This window comes from Astatotilapia calliptera, chromosome 6, assembly GCF_964374335.1.
Source record: "Astatotilapia calliptera chromosome 6, fAstCal68.1, whole genome shotgun sequence".
Classification (NCBI taxonomy): domain Eukaryota; kingdom Metazoa; phylum Chordata; class Actinopteri; order Cichliformes; family Cichlidae; genus Astatotilapia; species Astatotilapia calliptera.
Window position 1 is genome coordinate 39811480 of NC_137427.1, and position 16674 is coordinate 39828153.

General features: G+C 39.0%; 2 protein-coding genes and 1 long non-coding RNA gene across 3 annotated transcripts in view; all 3 read left to right on the plus strand.

Annotated features, from left to right (window-relative positions):
- Nucleotides 1-16674, plus strand: part of kcnh1b (potassium voltage-gated channel, subfamily H (eag-related), member 1b) — a 237164-nt gene that overhangs the window by 93767 nt on the left and 126723 nt on the right. The window lies entirely within an intron of this gene.
- LOC145429155 (uncharacterized) lies at nt 1355-12765 on the plus strand. Its single transcript, XM_080302199.1, has 3 exons — nt 1355-3489; nt 4198-4226; nt 4655-12765. Exon 3 carries the CDS (start codon nt 9478-9480, stop codon nt 12763-12765), a length of 3288 nt encoding a protein of 1095 aa, XP_080158325.1. The 5' UTR covers nt 1355-3489; nt 4198-4226; nt 4655-9477.
- On the plus strand, nt 13594-15781 carry LOC145429250 (uncharacterized). The gene is made up of 2 exons (XR_013909485.1): nt 13594-14152; nt 14269-15781. It is a non-coding gene; the product is annotated as an uncharacterized LOC145429250 (long non-coding RNA).

Genomic DNA, 16674 nt, shown 5'->3' on the forward strand with positions numbered 1-16674 from the left:
TTTTTTCCAACTTCTTCTTCTGTGTAACCTTCAGCTTTTAGCAGTTCAGCACTTTTGTTTTCAGGTTAAATTCGGGTTTTGTTTTTTTATCTCATTCAAAATTTTTAACTTAAATTCAGTAATTATTTCATTTCAATGCATACATTCAGATTCAAGCATTCACACTGCAGTTTCTTCAGAAAATGCACTTTCTAGTTCTATTTTATTATTATTCTGTATTCCGTACGTTTTTTGTAATCTATCTCCTTCAAAACCGTTCAACTTAGAAAAACCATTCAAACACCGTTAGATTCCTATTCTTTTGGACAACATTGCTTCTATTTTTCTCATTTTTAACATTTATATTTTTAATTTTATTCAACTTTTTTCAACAAAATTTTATAATGTATTTCAATGGGGAGACCCTTCAAATTCTCATTCAACTTCCTCCTCTTTAAACTGTATCTACTTCCACATACATTGACATAGAGCCACCATTCAAACTTTAAAACGAAGACAAGACATTCAACTATTCAACTTGTATTTATCTTTTCAATATCTATTATACTTTTTCTTCAGTTCCAGTTTAAGTTTCATGATGTTTTTTCACCCGTTTCAAAGTTTATAATGGGTGTGTATGGGACGGAATGTTGGGGCTAGAGTGAGACAGCTCAACTGCTAGAGTGAGAGGAGCAAAAAAATTAATCTTAAAATCTTTTTTAAAACTGCTGCTGTGTCCGCAGCGTTTGCTCTACAGGTATGATTTTACCCTCAAAACGTAGCCATCGCTGTCCTCTTTCATCCAATGTGTTTACTATTGTCCTAGGTGTTATGGTTCTTTCGTAAATGTCACCAATGCACAGCCTCCTCCCTCCAACTCTTCCATAGACTCTAATGTTAAAATGGCTCAGAAGGTTCGTTTGAAAATCAGAAGAGCATGGTGTCTTTACACTGTCACCACGTCCATATAATAAACTCCATAGGCATGAAAACTGAGAATTCAGTAGACTAGACATTGCTGTCACTCACGGTGAAAGAATTTTGTCAATACGACTTTTACTTTTCATTTGGGAACGATTTGTTTCGGCCTGACTTTTCTGTTCATTTTAAGCAGCAAAAGTGAGGCGCATGTCTGTGTACGTGTGTATGGAGCCATTGGGTGCGGTCACTATAGCAACCAGGCTCACACCTGCCTGCTTAACGAGCTCTGCCTGCCACTCTGCCAAGATTCATCTTAAACACTTCTCTTTCAACTGCTGCTGTGTCCACAGTGTTAAAGCCATCATTTTACCCTCAAAACGTCGCCATCGTTGTTCTTTTTCCAACATCTTGTCTTTCAAAGCTCAGAGATGTAAACTTTTTAAACTGTGTGGGTCCAAGCGGAGGGATCACATTTTAGTCATTCAGTGATTCAAAGAATATGACCTTTTAATATTCTTTCAGATGTTTTCTGACTCTAAATGTTCTTTTCTCATTTCTTAGGTTTTTCTAATTTACAATTAAAACATTTTCAGCTTTTTTCCAACTTCTTCTTCTGTGTAACCTTCAGCTTTTAGCAGTTCAGCACTTTTGTTTTCAGGTTAAATTCGGGTTTTTTTTTTTTATCTCATTCAAGATTTTTAACTTAAATTCAGTAATTAATTCATTTCAGTGCATACATTCAGATTCAAGCATTCACACTGCAGTTTCTTCAGAAAATGCACTTTCTAGAGTATAGACTAGACATTGCTGTCGCTCACGGTGAAGGAATTTCATCAAGTCGATTTCTACTTTTCATTTGGGAACGATTTGTTTCGGCCTGACTTTTCTGTTCATTTTAAGCAGCAAAAGTGAGGCGCATGTCTGTGTCGTGTGTATGGAGCCATTGGGTGCAGTCACTATAGCAACCAGGCTCACACCTGCCTGCCTAACGAGCTCTGTCTCACTCTGCCAAGATTCATCTTAAACACTTCTCTTTCAACTGCTACTGTGTCCACAGTGTTTGCTTTACAGCCATCATTTTACCATCAAAACGTAGCCATTGTTGTTCTCTTTCCAACACCGTGTCTTTCAAAACTTAGAGATGTAAACTTTTTGAACTGTGTAGATCCAAGTAGATAGATAACCTCCTAACTGACCCATAGAAATACATTGTTTTCAGTCAGGAGTTTGTCTCAACAGCAGAAAAGACCCCACCTTTTACATTACTCCTGTGACCACATTTTTGACAGCGGGAACATAAAGAACATGCTGTTGTGTAGAAAAATTCCTCTGGATCTCCATGGTTTAAAAGCTGGCTTGACAGGAATCTTGGATTTAGAAGCAGTTTTTCCAATAGATGCCATTAAGCAGATTTGAAAGGGGTCACAGAATAATAGTGTCATTGTCCAGAGTCTGTGACTCCGTGTTTATGTTTAAGTTTATTATTATTATGAGTTTTTGTGCTCCTTTTTCACATTTCATGTTCCTATGTTCTGTGTCCCCCAGTCTGTGTTAAGTTTGTGTGGGTTTTGTTCTGTCGGTGTGTTTCCTGTTTTACTGTCAAGGTCCGTGTCTAATCTCAGTGTGTTCAGTTTACGAAATGTATGTCTGACAGGGAAAATGTCAGACAATCATGTCTGATTACTCCCAGCTTTGCCCTCCTTCTGTGTCTCATTTCCTCGTTATCCCTCTGTGTCTTTAAGCCTTGTGTTTGCCTCTGTTTGTGGCTGGTTCATCTGTGTATCGTCCTCCGTTGCCCTGTGTGGCTTCCCTATGTTTTCTACGTCTCCCTGCATCTCTGTTTCATGTTTGTTTTTGCTTAGCCTTTTCCAGTTTAGGTTACTCTTAGGTGTTTTTTGTACACCACGTTCCTGTTTGTTTCGCCTTCGTGTTTATAAAGCTCGCTCTCTACTTAAGCAGTCTGCATCTTGGCTCCGTTAATAATTCAGACAAATAGTATGTCAGTAGTTAGTGTAGGCCAACTGAATAGAGCATTCTGATTGCCCTGCTAAATTCAAGCTGATTGTGTATTGGTGGACTTGTCTTCTGCACACAGGTTTTTCAGATCTGGAGTCAGTTGATGACTTTAAAATAATCTTTTCTGACTGGATAATTAAAGCTCACAGCATCTACCTGTCTGTAGTGGATTTTCCCACATCTTAAATAATCTAATCTCATTTAATGTCTCTGTTTTTAGTCTGTATAGTTTATCTCCCCACGAATACACTCAAAGTAGTCTTAAAATAAAACCCATAAAACAGTTCAAGATGACATACTTTTTATTTGCTCGTTTAATGCCAGTTGCCCTCTTTCTCTGTGCGTCACTCATTCGCTTATACTCGGGCAAAAAGTACCCATTTGTATACTAGTCTAGTGTATTTTTCCCTCTCTCTCTATGTCTCACACACACAGACCAACACACAGTCATGTATATGCTCATTAATGCTGTTCAACCTGATGATCAAATTTCCAAGCACCACCTGAACGCCTCATCTGTTTTTAACCCATCACTGGACCAACTGTCGTCATTCCGCTTTGCTCTCTGCTGTGGTAAGTATAGTACACTCAGTACTGCAGTGTTTTATTTTTATGATGGTAAAAATACATTTGACATTTAAACTCAGATATCAAGTCCAACAGAGTTCAAAAGAGTTCAAAGAATAAAGAAGAAAAAAAAAAGAATAACCTTTACTATCATTTATACAGGTTTATGATGTTTTGCTGTTAGCAGCAGTGCTAACGCTAGCTTCAATGCTAATGCTAACGCCAGCTATAGTGCTAACACTAGCCTTAGCGGTTGTTAACTGACAAAAAGAATATTCCTGTGATATTTATTGGCAGTCAGTGAGACAAAAGTAACAAATGAGCTTCATTATTGCCATTGTGGCTCAGTTTTAACACTAAGAATGCTAACGCTAGCTGCGATGCTAACGCTAGCTGCGATGCTAACGCTAGCTGCGATGCTAACGCTAGCTGCAGTGCTAACATTAACTGAAGTGCTAATGCTAGCTGGAATGCTAGCGCTATCAGCAATGCTAAGGCTAATAACAGTCTAACAGTAGCCTTACATAAGTGGCAATACTTCAGGTAATTAGTTTGAATTATAAAATGGTTGCTGTGTCTTTTAGTGTGCTGTATAACCTGTATAACCTGCTAATTATAAGTTCAGTGTATCATGGTGTGTGGGCTTTGTATTTCTGTTAGTCTGATAACACTGTACAGACAACTAACATATTATTTCTGCTCTTACACTTTCAGGAACTTGACTGACATCTGTGCTTTGCCTGGTAGGTGTGCACATACTGTAAGAGAAGTAGACCAAAATAAAAAAAATAATCGGAATAATATAAACTGTAAAGTGTGGGTTCAAAGTTTTTGCTAGACCTTTTAAACACAATTTTATAACAAATACACACAAGTACAGCTTAACAATTGGGCTAAAATATTTTTTTTCGTACATTTTTGTAGTCACACTACATGTGATTAGTTAATGATTCACTCAATCATATTTGTATTTAAAAATATTATTGCTGAATTTAATTAAATATTCTTTTAAAAAGTGCCCAATTATGCAACTTTTTGCACATGGCAGCCGACAACAGTTTAGCTTGAATATTTGTTTTGTCCTTTTTCAGTAGTCACAATTAGTTCATACAATTACCATGTGATATTATTTTAATAAAATTATTATATTTTTCTTGTTTTTTGTTCACAGTGTGAAGAAGAAGAAGAAGAAGAAGAAGAAGGACCAGATCTCCAGTCTTCTCTCTTACATCCCAACCCTCCAACCCCTCTATCCTCTGTCCTGCTCCACCTATTGTCTCTGCCTTCTTTCCATCTGTATTTCACCCTGTGGTTTGTGAGAAATTTTGCCAAACCAAGAATCTTATTGCGGTTTGATTTCAAAGCCGTGTCTCTCCTGCTCTGTCTGTTCTCTCTGCTAAATTTTCTCTCTACCTGTTTTTCACTCTTGGCTTGCTGCTGAAAAACGCCAAGCCAATAAAGCAATAAAGAGTGCATATTTTGCCTCAACCTATGAACAAACTGAACAAACAAAGAAAACTCTGCGGTTTGATTTAAAGCCGTGTCTCTCCTGCTCTGCCTGTTCTCTCTGCTAAATTTTCTCTCTACCTCTTTTTCACTCTTGGCTTGCTGCTGAAAAACGCCAAGCCATTAAAGCAATAAGGAGTGCATATATTGCCTCTACCTGAGAACGAACTGAACAAAGAAAACTCTAATTCACGGTGTGATTGTGATTTCCCAACCGTGTCTCTCCTGCTCTGCCTGTTCTCTCTTCTAAATTTTCTCTCTACCTGTTTTTCACTTTGCGCTTGCTGCTAAGTTGTGCCAAGCCAATAAAGAGAGTGCATAATATTCTCTTGACTGAAGAACAAACTGTCAAACGAAAGACAACTGTTTCAGACAAATAAAAACTGAAATATAAAGACAAAGAGAACATCTCCTGCTGTGTGCCACTCTTATTTTATAAACATATTTTCTAAAGACTAAGAGAAACACTTGTGTAAAAATGCCAAGGAAGCAGAAAAAGTCACAAGCTGCAAAACAACGCTGGAAGAAGTTCCATGAGTTTCAAAAAGTACCAACATGTGAACAAGCTGAGTGTGATTTTCCTCAGAGCTCTGCAGAAGACAGTGTGTCTGCAAAGACCAATGCTGATGGTGTCAAACAGGCAGGTCAACATGTTCCTGCACATGTACAACAGGTATCTTATGCTGATGCTGTAAAGAGTGGACTGCAGCATAAAGTTAATGAACAACATGAGGTGTCAAGTGCCCCACAGGTGGGTTATGCTGATTTTTTGAAAAGAGGCTGTCACAATGATGTGGCAGGACAATCTCATGCAGAAAGAGAGAATCTTGAAAATCAGCCATCTGTTACACAGGTCTGTGCATCTCACAGCCAGGCACATCCTAAATATGGAGACTCCAGAAACAAGCAGTGCACATGTAACTCACTCACATTTCTTGCATTCCTTCATGAGAATGAAAACATGACTACAGCTGACCTTAATCTGGTCTTGGATAAAGGTGATGTGATGTACAAAGAGGCCAAGAAAAGATTTCCTAAAAATATTCATTTGGCAACCGATGAGCTGCCAGACAAAGTTGATGCTCGCAGGTCTATGTATGATGTCGACATGACACAGCCTTCCCGGTATGGGACATTTGAAGAACCTCCAGAGGAGGCAGTAGATACCTTTCTCAGCTTAGAAGCAGGACTGAGCTGCCTGTTGTCAGATGTGCAGTATGCCTTATTGATTATGAGTGGATTGTGTATCGCAGTGTTCAGATCCACATCGGGCAAATATGGTTTCTTTGATCCACACTCCAGAACAGCCAGTGGTCTTCCTCTACTACTACAGTCACGTAATCGTGGTACAGCAGTGATGCTGAAATTCACACTCCTCAGTGACATGATTAAGAGGATCCAAGATTCTTATGAAATGATGGAGATATCACCTTCTTGTAACTATGAACTGAAGCCTGTGCAGTTCTACAGTATGAGCACAGTCAACCTGAGTGATACTATCACAGACACAGTCTGCAGACCAACAGCTGCCACTGCTGTGGCACCTACTCACTCTGATACAACTGTTGATGAAGCAAACTCCTCTTCTCCAAGGAGAAACACAACCACTGATCTGACTGAGAACATCTTTTTTCAAATGTCCATTTGTACGCCACTGGTGGAACAAAAAGAAGACCATATGACTCAGTTCACATCATATGAAGATCAGAATGAACCTCCTAATATACCAACTGAAGAACTATGCAGTGAATTAAATTTCTTTCCATCGAATGATGCTTTTTCATGTCAATCAAATGCTGCAATAAAAAATGTTGCTGCCTGTGATGTTTCTGATATAGTTTTACAAAAACTGAAAAAAGTTAATAAACAACAAAGGCAAAAAATGAAAAGAAGATTAATGGCATCAGAGAAACCCAGAAATCAGAGAAAAGAAAACCAAAAAAGGAAAGAACGACAAAAGTACGCTTCAAATAAAGATTACAAAGAAAAGAAAAAATCTTGCACAAGCGAGGCATATAAAAACAATCCTGAAGTCAGACAGAAAAAACAACAGTATATGAAAAGACGTTATTGTGAGAATGATGAATTCAGACAGAAAAAAAACCAATATGTTAAAAGACGTTTTTCTGAGAATGCTACAGTTAGAAAGAAACAACAACAATATATTAAAAGACGCTACTGTGACAATGCTGAATTTAGACAAAAACAAAAAAACTATATCACTAAAAGGTATCAAGAAAACCCTGAATTCAGAGAGAGACAGAGATCTCGAGTGACTCAGCGTTATGCACGTGATGACGCATTCAGAGTAAGACACAGACAACTAATGAAACAACTAATGCGAGACAGGTATCAAAGTAATCTTGCCTTCAGGATTATGCACAATATGAGATGTGCAATGAAAATAAAAAGGAAATACAGATGGGTGAACAGACAAACCCAAGAGAGTGACAACAGTGTGATTAACGAGGCCATATCTGTGTTCAAATCACAAATCAAAGTTGGACCATCATACCCATGTACTGTATGCTTCAAGGCTTCATTTCCAAACCAAGTACGACCCTGCACAAGGTCAAATTATGTCAAAAACCCACATGTGGTTGCAACATGTTTGACAGGAAAGTTTGTTCATGTTTGTGATGAAAACTGCAGAAATGAGCAGTGCAATGTTCCCGATGAGAGAAAGAGAGAGTGGATTTGTCACACCTGCCACGATCATCTTAAAAATGGATTCATGCCAGCACTTGCTGTTGCCAATACACTGGAGCTTGCTGATATTCCACCTGAACTGTCTGATCTCAACATACTGGAGAGACATCTCATAGCCAAGTGCATACCATTTGCCAAGATCATTCCTCTTCCCAAAGGCAGACAAAGAGCAATTAGAGGAAATGTGGTCTGTGTCCCATCCGAGGTACAGGAAACTGTTGAAGCATTGCCTCGATTGAGAATTAATTCTCAGATCATGAGAGTGAAACTGAAGAGACGCTTGTCTTACAAAGGTCATCAGCTGTTTCAGACTGTAAGCTGGTCTAAACTTGTGCAAGCACTGCATAAACTCAAGCAGATTCATCCACAGTATAAGGATGTGAGCATCAGAGATGATGCTGAGCTGTGTGATCCAACACTTCCTGATGAAGATGATGATGATGATGATGATGAAAACATGAATGAGGACGATTATGATGAGGCTGATTTAATGGAAATTGACAGCTGTGAGAAAAATGCACTGAGTGAAGCACAAAATAAAAATGAACAGGACATTGACACGTTACCCTGTGATGGTGAACAATCGCATGAACAGATGAGAGATGATTCAGAGCAAGCAGATGGACTGACTAATGGTGGTTTTGCACTCGAGTCCTGTTTGCAGCCCCCTGATGTGGCTGAGGAGATATTATGTTTCAGTGAAGGAATCTACTCTGTTGCTCCTGCAGAGAGAAACAATCCAATAAGTTTTTTCAAAACACCTAAACTGGAGGCCATGGCCTTCCCTGTGCAGTTTCCTACAGGCCAAAACACACTTGATGAAAGAAGGCTGATCAAAGTATCCCCCAGTGGGTATTTCAAATCAAGACTTTTCTGCATTGATGATCGTTTTGCCAAAGACACAAACTATTTGTTCTTTGCACAGTTTGTGACTGAAATACACTTGGCTACTTCCAGCATGACGATACAGTTAAGAAAGGCAAAGCCTCTGACCAGAGATGGGAGAAAAATAACCTCAGGCATGTTACAAGATAAACATGAGGTGGAGAAACTGGTGCGAAATAAAGACGCAGTGAGATTCATGCAGCCTCTGAGAGGAACCCCAGCCTATTGGGAGAAAACAACAAGAGATCTTTTTGCCATGATCAGACAGTTGGGAACTCCCACGTTCTTTTGCACATTTTCAGCTGCTGAAATGCGCTGGCCTGAAGTGATCGAGGCAATAACAAGGCAGCAAGGTGAACAAGTGAATTTTGAAGGACTTGACTGGTCAGCAAAGTGTGACATCCTGAGAAGCAATCCTGTCACAACAATGCGCATGTTTGACAAGAGAGTTGAAGCATTATTCAGAGATTTACTCTTATCTCCCGCAGAGCCACTTGGCAAAGTCATTGACTACTTTTACAGAGTTGAGTTTCAGCACAGAGGAAGCCCACACATACACTGTCTCCTGTGGGTAGAAGGTGCTCCTGTGTTTGAGGAGGATGATGAGCAAACTGTTCTTGATTTTATAAACAAATACATCACAGCTCAGCTGCCTGATCCACATAAACAACCTGAACTGTACAAGAAAGTAACAGAAGTGCAAAAACATAGTAAGAACCACACAAAGACGTGCTTTAGGAGTTTAAGCTCCGGGTGCCGTTTTGGTTTTCCCAAACCACCCTGCAATGAGACAATGATCACAAGACCAGTGAGGATGATGCACTGGAAGTAGAAACAGCAAAGAACAAGCTCAGACCACTGAACCAGCTGCTGAATGAACCTGAAACTGCTTCCATGAGTTTAGAGCAGCTCTTGGCAAGATGCAAGTTGACACATGCAGAATATGAGAGATACCTGAATAAAATGAACATGAGGAGTACGATCATACTAAAGCGTGATCCAAAAGACTCTTGGATAAATGGCTATAATCCACATTTGCTTGAAGCCTGGAACAGTAATATCGACATAAGCTTTGTTTTAGATGCTTTTGGTGCTGCAAATTATTTAATGAAATATATATCAAAAAAAGAGGGCGGGCTATCTGAGTACCTGAAAACTGTCATTGAGAACTCCCATAAGGACAGTGTAAATGAGTGCGATGAAATGAGAGCCGTCATGCAGGCATATTCAAAGAAGCGAGAGATCAGTGCACAAGAATGTGTTGCTCGTGCATGTGGTCTTCACATGAAGCAATGTTCACGTGCTGTAATATTCATACCAACTGATGATAATCCTGTGAAAATGAGTCGTCCCCTGTCAGTTCTGGACAACACAACACCTGAGTCTTCCAATGTTTGGATGACATCTTTGAATGACAAATACAAAGCCAGACCTGAAACACCAGAGTATGAGGAGATGTGCATGGCAGACTTTGCTGCTACTTGCAGGATTGTCTATGGCCAACAGAAAAAAGGTAAAGATGTTTTGCCCCTTCTCAATGAGATGGGGTTTGTGCAAAGGCGCAAAAACAATAAGCCTGCTATCATCAGATTTCACCGCTGCTCACAAGAAAAACATCCAGAGCAATATTACGGAAGACTGCTTAAACTGTACCTTCCTCATCGTTCAGACCACGAACTGAAAACACCATCGTTGCCAACCTATCAGGCTTTCTATGGTGCTGGCTGTGTACAGCTACCAGGTACTGACCATCTTGAGTACGTGCAACACATTGTCAAAAGAAACAGAGAAAAATATGAGAAAAACAGTGAGGAGATCGAGAGCGCTGTTGAGGAATATGAGCAGAACAGAGGTGTGACTGACGAATGGTGTAATCTGGCACCTGAATCAGATCTCGTAAGGTTGCCACTTGTCGAACAAGAAAGAGAGCGAGACAATGAAAATGAACAGGAAGATGTGCCCGACTACAGCCGTCAGGCTGATGCTTCAACAGAAGTCAGAGCCATCAGGGAACCCCCTGCTATTGATCCCACATTGTTACGTCAGATGTTTCAGAATCTGAACAAGAAGCAAGCCTGCATATTTTATGCAGTTAGAGACTGGTGCATTAAAAGAGTCTGTGCTCTAAATCCAGAGCAGTTTTTCTTTTATATTAATGGTGGTGCTGGAACAGGAAAATCACATCTTATCAAATGCATCTACTCAGAAGCATCTAAGATACTGAGCAAAGTGCCCAGATATGCAGACGACGTTGACATATCAAAACCCACTGTCCTGTTAACTGCTTTCACTGGGACTGCAGCTTTTAACATTTCTGGAACAACACTGCATTCTCTTCTCAAGCTGCCTAGAAGCTTAAAACCTCCCATTCAGGGACTTGGCAATCAGCTGGATGAAGTCAGATCAGAACTTTTGAATGCTGAAATAATCGTCATTGACGAAGTGTCTATGGTGTCAAGACATCTGTTTGCATATGTAGATGCAAGACTCAAACAGATCAAAGGGACTCGGAGACCCTTTGGAGGCATGTCAGTCCTTGCTGTCGGAGACTTCTATCAGCTACCCCCAGTGCGACAGTCTAAACCTCTCTGTGTGCACGACCCGTCCGAGATCGACCTGTGGCGGGAGCATTTTCAGATGATCACTCTGACTGAGATTATGCGTCAGAAAGATGATGTTGTCTTTGCAGAGATGCTGAACAGAATTCGTGTGAAAGGAAAGTTGGATGAGCTTTGCGAAGCAGATAGAAATTTGTTGTCACAGGCCATAACTGAACCAGCCCATTGTCCAACTGATGCGTTGCACATTTTTGCAACTAATAAAGAAGTGGATGCACACAACTCTGCAACACTGGCTCTGCTCCACACTCATATCATTGACATCCATGCAGATGATTATAGAAAAGATCCTAGAACTGGCAGAATGGCACTTCAAGACAGACCATTGAAAGGAGGTAAAAACGAGTTACCAGACACACTGAAAGTTGCAGAAGGAGCTCGTGTCATGCTCACCAGAAACATTGACATACAAAATGGTTTGGTTAATGGAGCTTTTGGAATACTACTTAGAGTAGTTCACTCTGAAAACGACCAACACATCATCAAGCTTGGACTTAAAATGGATAATGAGACATCTGGAAAGAATAACCGCACACCAGCAGACGATATGGTGTACATTGAGAGAGCAGAGGAGAATCTGAAGCAGAAAGGAGTGGTACGAAGACAGTTCCCAGTGAAGCTGGCCTTTGCATGTACAATACATAAGGTACAGGGTATGACAACTACATCAGCTGTTGTCTCTCTTAAGAGCATTTTTGAGCCCGGCATGGCCTACGTAGCTGTCAGTAGAGTGACGTCTCTCAGTGGACTGTATCTTCTTGATATGGAGGAGAAAAAAATATTCACCAACCCAGAAATCACTGCAGCGCTTGAGAACATGAGACAAGCCAACCTTGATGACATGATGCCTCTTCTACACGTGAGGCAAACACTGAGCAGGTCAGAGGTTTTCACCATTGTTCATCATAATACAGAGGGACTGCCAGCTCACATTAATGACATCAAAAGTCACCATGAATTGTGTCTAGCAGATGTTTTGTGCCTAACAGAAACACACCTGCGGGGCTCTTTTGTCGCAGAGAGTCTCCACTTGGAAAATTACAATTTGTTCAAACGCAACAGACACCTGTCCTACACAAACTTTCCCCAGATGGCAAACAGAAGTGGTGGTGGAGTTGCTGTTTATGTGAAAAGTGACATTCAAGTGCATGAAAAACAGTACATCCATAATGTAACTGACCTTGAATTTCTGGCTTTAAAGGTTGAAGCACCAGTCAGTGCTCTGATTGCAGTTGTATACAGACCTCCAGACTACACTCTGAGGCCATTCCTGAAAAACCTGGTAAGCCTATTAGACTCATTGGAGATCATGGACTGTCATCCCATCATAGTTTGTGCTGATTTTAATGAGAATGTTTTATCCAGTGCAAACAAACCAATCCTGGAGCTGTTTGAGTCTAGGGGATACGCACAGGTCATCACTGCCCCTACCACAGAGAAGAACACACTGCTTGACCTAATTTTCATTTCTCAGTCAGATCGATGTCTCCATTCTGGAGTCATGAAGACCTACCATAGTTACCATGACCCAGTATACTGTGTATTGTCCTGTGATGATTCATGATCTAGATCTTTGAATACAGTAAGTAATATCTATATTTTTGAATGACTTAAGAAAGTAGAGCGATATTTAAAAGTTGACGCTCTGCATTGCAGTATAATGGTTGAATTGTTTACATAAAATACAATTACATGAATTAAGTAATGATATCAGTAAAAGATGACAATTTTATTTATCACAGAAAATCTAAAGTTCACTAACAGTAACCTATAAATGTCAGAAAAATCAAATATAGCAGTTTAAAATGAATAGTGTAGGCATATCCTCTCTGCAGCCAGGCTTCAACATCCTGCCAGGCTGCCCCAGTCTCACTGTGGCTGAGAGGGAGGGAGGGTGGACCAGAGGATTGCCTACACAACACATAAATGTTCAACAGCTTCTTCATTGTTTCTGAGAGAACAATAATGACTAAAGGTTGCTTTTTAAACAAACAAACAAACAAACAAACAAACAAACAAACCTAATTACAGCAATAATGACAGTTAAGCCACTTTATGTGTGCCTCTATTTTGAAATACTATTTACAAAAATGTTATTATTTTGGTTTGTTATAAACTTTAAACTTTTTCAAAAGTATACGATTATATTTTTGGACAAATCTTTCGATGAAACATACATTTTTATGAGCTTTTATCATGTTTCGGCCAGTGCAATCATCAGGGTGGGTCTGGGTTGATAACTGCACATTTCTGGCCAGAAATGTTTCAGCAGTGTTACATAAGTAGTACATATGTAACACTTGCTTTCTGTTACCAGCTGATACCCTACATTTGTATAGACATTGGATGGTGTGAGGTTGGGGAGTTGAGTGGGGGGGGGGGGGGGGGGGGGGGTTTACGGTGGGAGCTGAGGGGGGGGGGTGTTAGGTTTCCTTTTTTCTTTTTCTTTTTTAAGAGAGACACAGTCCTCCTGTGTCTTCTCCAAGCTTCACATGTAAGATCCAACAGTGTGAAGCACATAGCAGCTAGAAACTGTAATGCCACAGATCAGAGAGGCTTCATCATCACCATCTTCATCGCCGTACGATCAGAGCGTGAGACTTCACATCTGGAGCACAGGAGACATTCTGTGATAAGTCCTCCTTCTAGCTTGTCCCACAAGTAGTCGGTGAGATTTACTCACAACAAAAAGGGTTAATGACATAATTTCCATGAAAACATGTATTCATTCTTTGTAAAGTGTTTAAATTGTGTTTTCACTTGACCTTAGGAGTGTTAGAGTGTATTGTAATGTCTGTACTCAGGTGTTTCCCTCTGTGATCCATCCCCATCAGAGCTGAGACACTCAGGACTGAACAGACTGCACAGTTTCTGTGACTGAGCCTCCAAAACACCTTCTTTGAAACCACTCATGATAGAAGGGCTTCATATTTGCAGCAGCACTACTACAGGTATTCAGTTTATTACAGGATGTGTTTGTTTCTTAGGACCAGCTCTGAGTGCACACTACCTAACATATACACCTTTCTGTTCATTACAAACCAACTACTCTGGATCATATGGCCAGTTGGCAGGAATGTTGCTGCAGGAAAACATCCCTGGAGATCACCATCATTGTCAGACTGACTGTGCCTCCTCTGTGCAGTGTCAAGATCCTCTCTAAATGAGTGTGTAAGTTAACATTTTCATTATTTTATTCCCTTTGACAAGACAAGTATCACTGATATTTACATTTACAACTACATATGTTCCCGTTTTCTGCTCTTCTTTTAAAGTCCTCAGCTATCCTGCTTCTGTGCTGCTTGCCACACATCAAACACTGGCCGGATGACAGGGAGGATCCACTCTGAAGTCACTGGACGTGATGAGGATCATATGGGACTTCATAGTTTCACAGAAACATTGTGCTCTGTGATTACAGGTTTTAAATGGACATAATGACTGCCTCTCTCTGATCAACAGGCTAAAGGATTGTTTTCATTGTTAGTGCTCTGTACAATGTATGCTTATTTAGTATTTCATCACAGAGCAAACCTTTATTTATTTAACATATTTTTATTTTGTTTTAATGTTGAATTAACTGTGGGGATTTTTTTAAGTGGGCACTTGGGATGTCATATGACCAGAAATGTGGTAACTGGAATTCAACAGTATGGAAGAAAAAATCTGCTGAGAACGAAACACATACAAAAACCCCCAAGAAAATTCAAATTCATTCCATGTAATCCAATCTAAAACATTTTAAACTGCTGAACAGCAACACAAACAGTGTTAAAAAACAGTGTTAACAGAATGATTATGATGATTTTGTACCAAAGTTTCAGGTCACATGGCACACCTAGTGTGTAGTGTGGGGTATCAGCTGGTAAGTATAGGTTTTTTCATATTTGTGTCCTTAGAGTTTAGATAGATAAAGCCTTGTGTATAATAATTAGTCATAACCACAACTCAAAGTCAGGGACTAACTAAATTTGGGACTTTGTGTCTGAGCCCAGGTTAAAACAATGTGTAAAAAAGCATTTAGTGGCATGGCTGAACAATGCTGTATTGATACTTATTTATCCATGTTCACAAAAAGGACTAATGTGTTTATTTGATTATTTGCATGTGTTAAACTGTGTCACCACCTTAGGCTTTCATTTGAGTTTACTCACAAATCTCTATACAGTTCTCTTTTACCACTGTGTGGACTCTGTTTACATTAAAACATAAAAAAGAATGAGTAATAAAAAGATGTGTAGACAGATCAGAAGATTAAGTAGACCGATAGAAACAGCTGTTCAGCCATGTTCTAAGAAACCAACACAATTTAAAGGTTCAGGATTGTGGTTTTAAAAGTTGAATTTTCATGTATTTCATATGTTGCTCATTATTTTTTATTTAGTTATTTAATTTAGTTATTTTTCTTTATTCTACCAGTCCTTTTCAGAAAGAAGCTGTATATGACTTAAGATTTTTATGTTATTTTCTATGACATACAAAACAAATTGATGTATGTAATACTATTAAACATGATATACACATGTGTATATGTCTGAAAAACATCATGCTGTATATTAAAGTTTGTATTTTCTGCAGAATGTTTGTTCATCTTTTAAGTTCATTTCAATTAGAAGAATATGAACTTTTAATATTCATTCAGAGGTTTTCTGACTCTAAATTTTCTTTTGTCATTACTCATCTTTTTATTATTTACATTTTAAACATGCTTAGCTTTTTCCAACTTCTTCTGTGTGAACATCAGCTTTCAAAAGTTCTGCACTTTTATTTTCAGGTTAAAAATTCTGTATTTTCCAGCTCATTCAGATTTTTAACTTAACATTCAGCAATTAATTCATTTCAGTGCATACATTCAGATTCAAGCATTCACACTGCAGTTTCTTCAGAAAATGCACTTTCTAGTTATATTTAGTGTGAATGCTTGAAAAGCATTCACAGTATTGTTCTTCTAATCTTTATTAGTGTGAATGCTTGAAAAGCATTCACAGTATTGTTATTCGAATCTTTATTAGTGTGAATGCTTGAAAAGCATTCACAGTATTGTTCTTCTAATCTTTATTATTCCGTTTTATCTATTCCGTACGTTTTTTGTACTCCTACTCCTTCAAAACCGTTCAACTTAGAAAAACCATTCAAACACCATTAGATTCCTCTTCTTTTGGACATGACTGCTTCTACTTTTCTCATTTTTAACATTTATATTTTTAATTTTATTCAACTTTATTCAACAAAAATTTCCCATGTATTTCAATGGGGAGACCCTTCAAATTCTCATTCAACTTACTTATTTTTAAACTCCTACTACTTCCACATACGTTGACATAGAGCCACCATTCAAACTTTAAAACGAAGACAAGACATTCAACTATTCAACTTGTATTTATCTTTTCAATATCTATTATACTTTTTCTTCAGTTCCAGTTTAAGTTTCATGATGTTTTTTCACCCGTTTCAGAGTTTATAATGGGTGTGT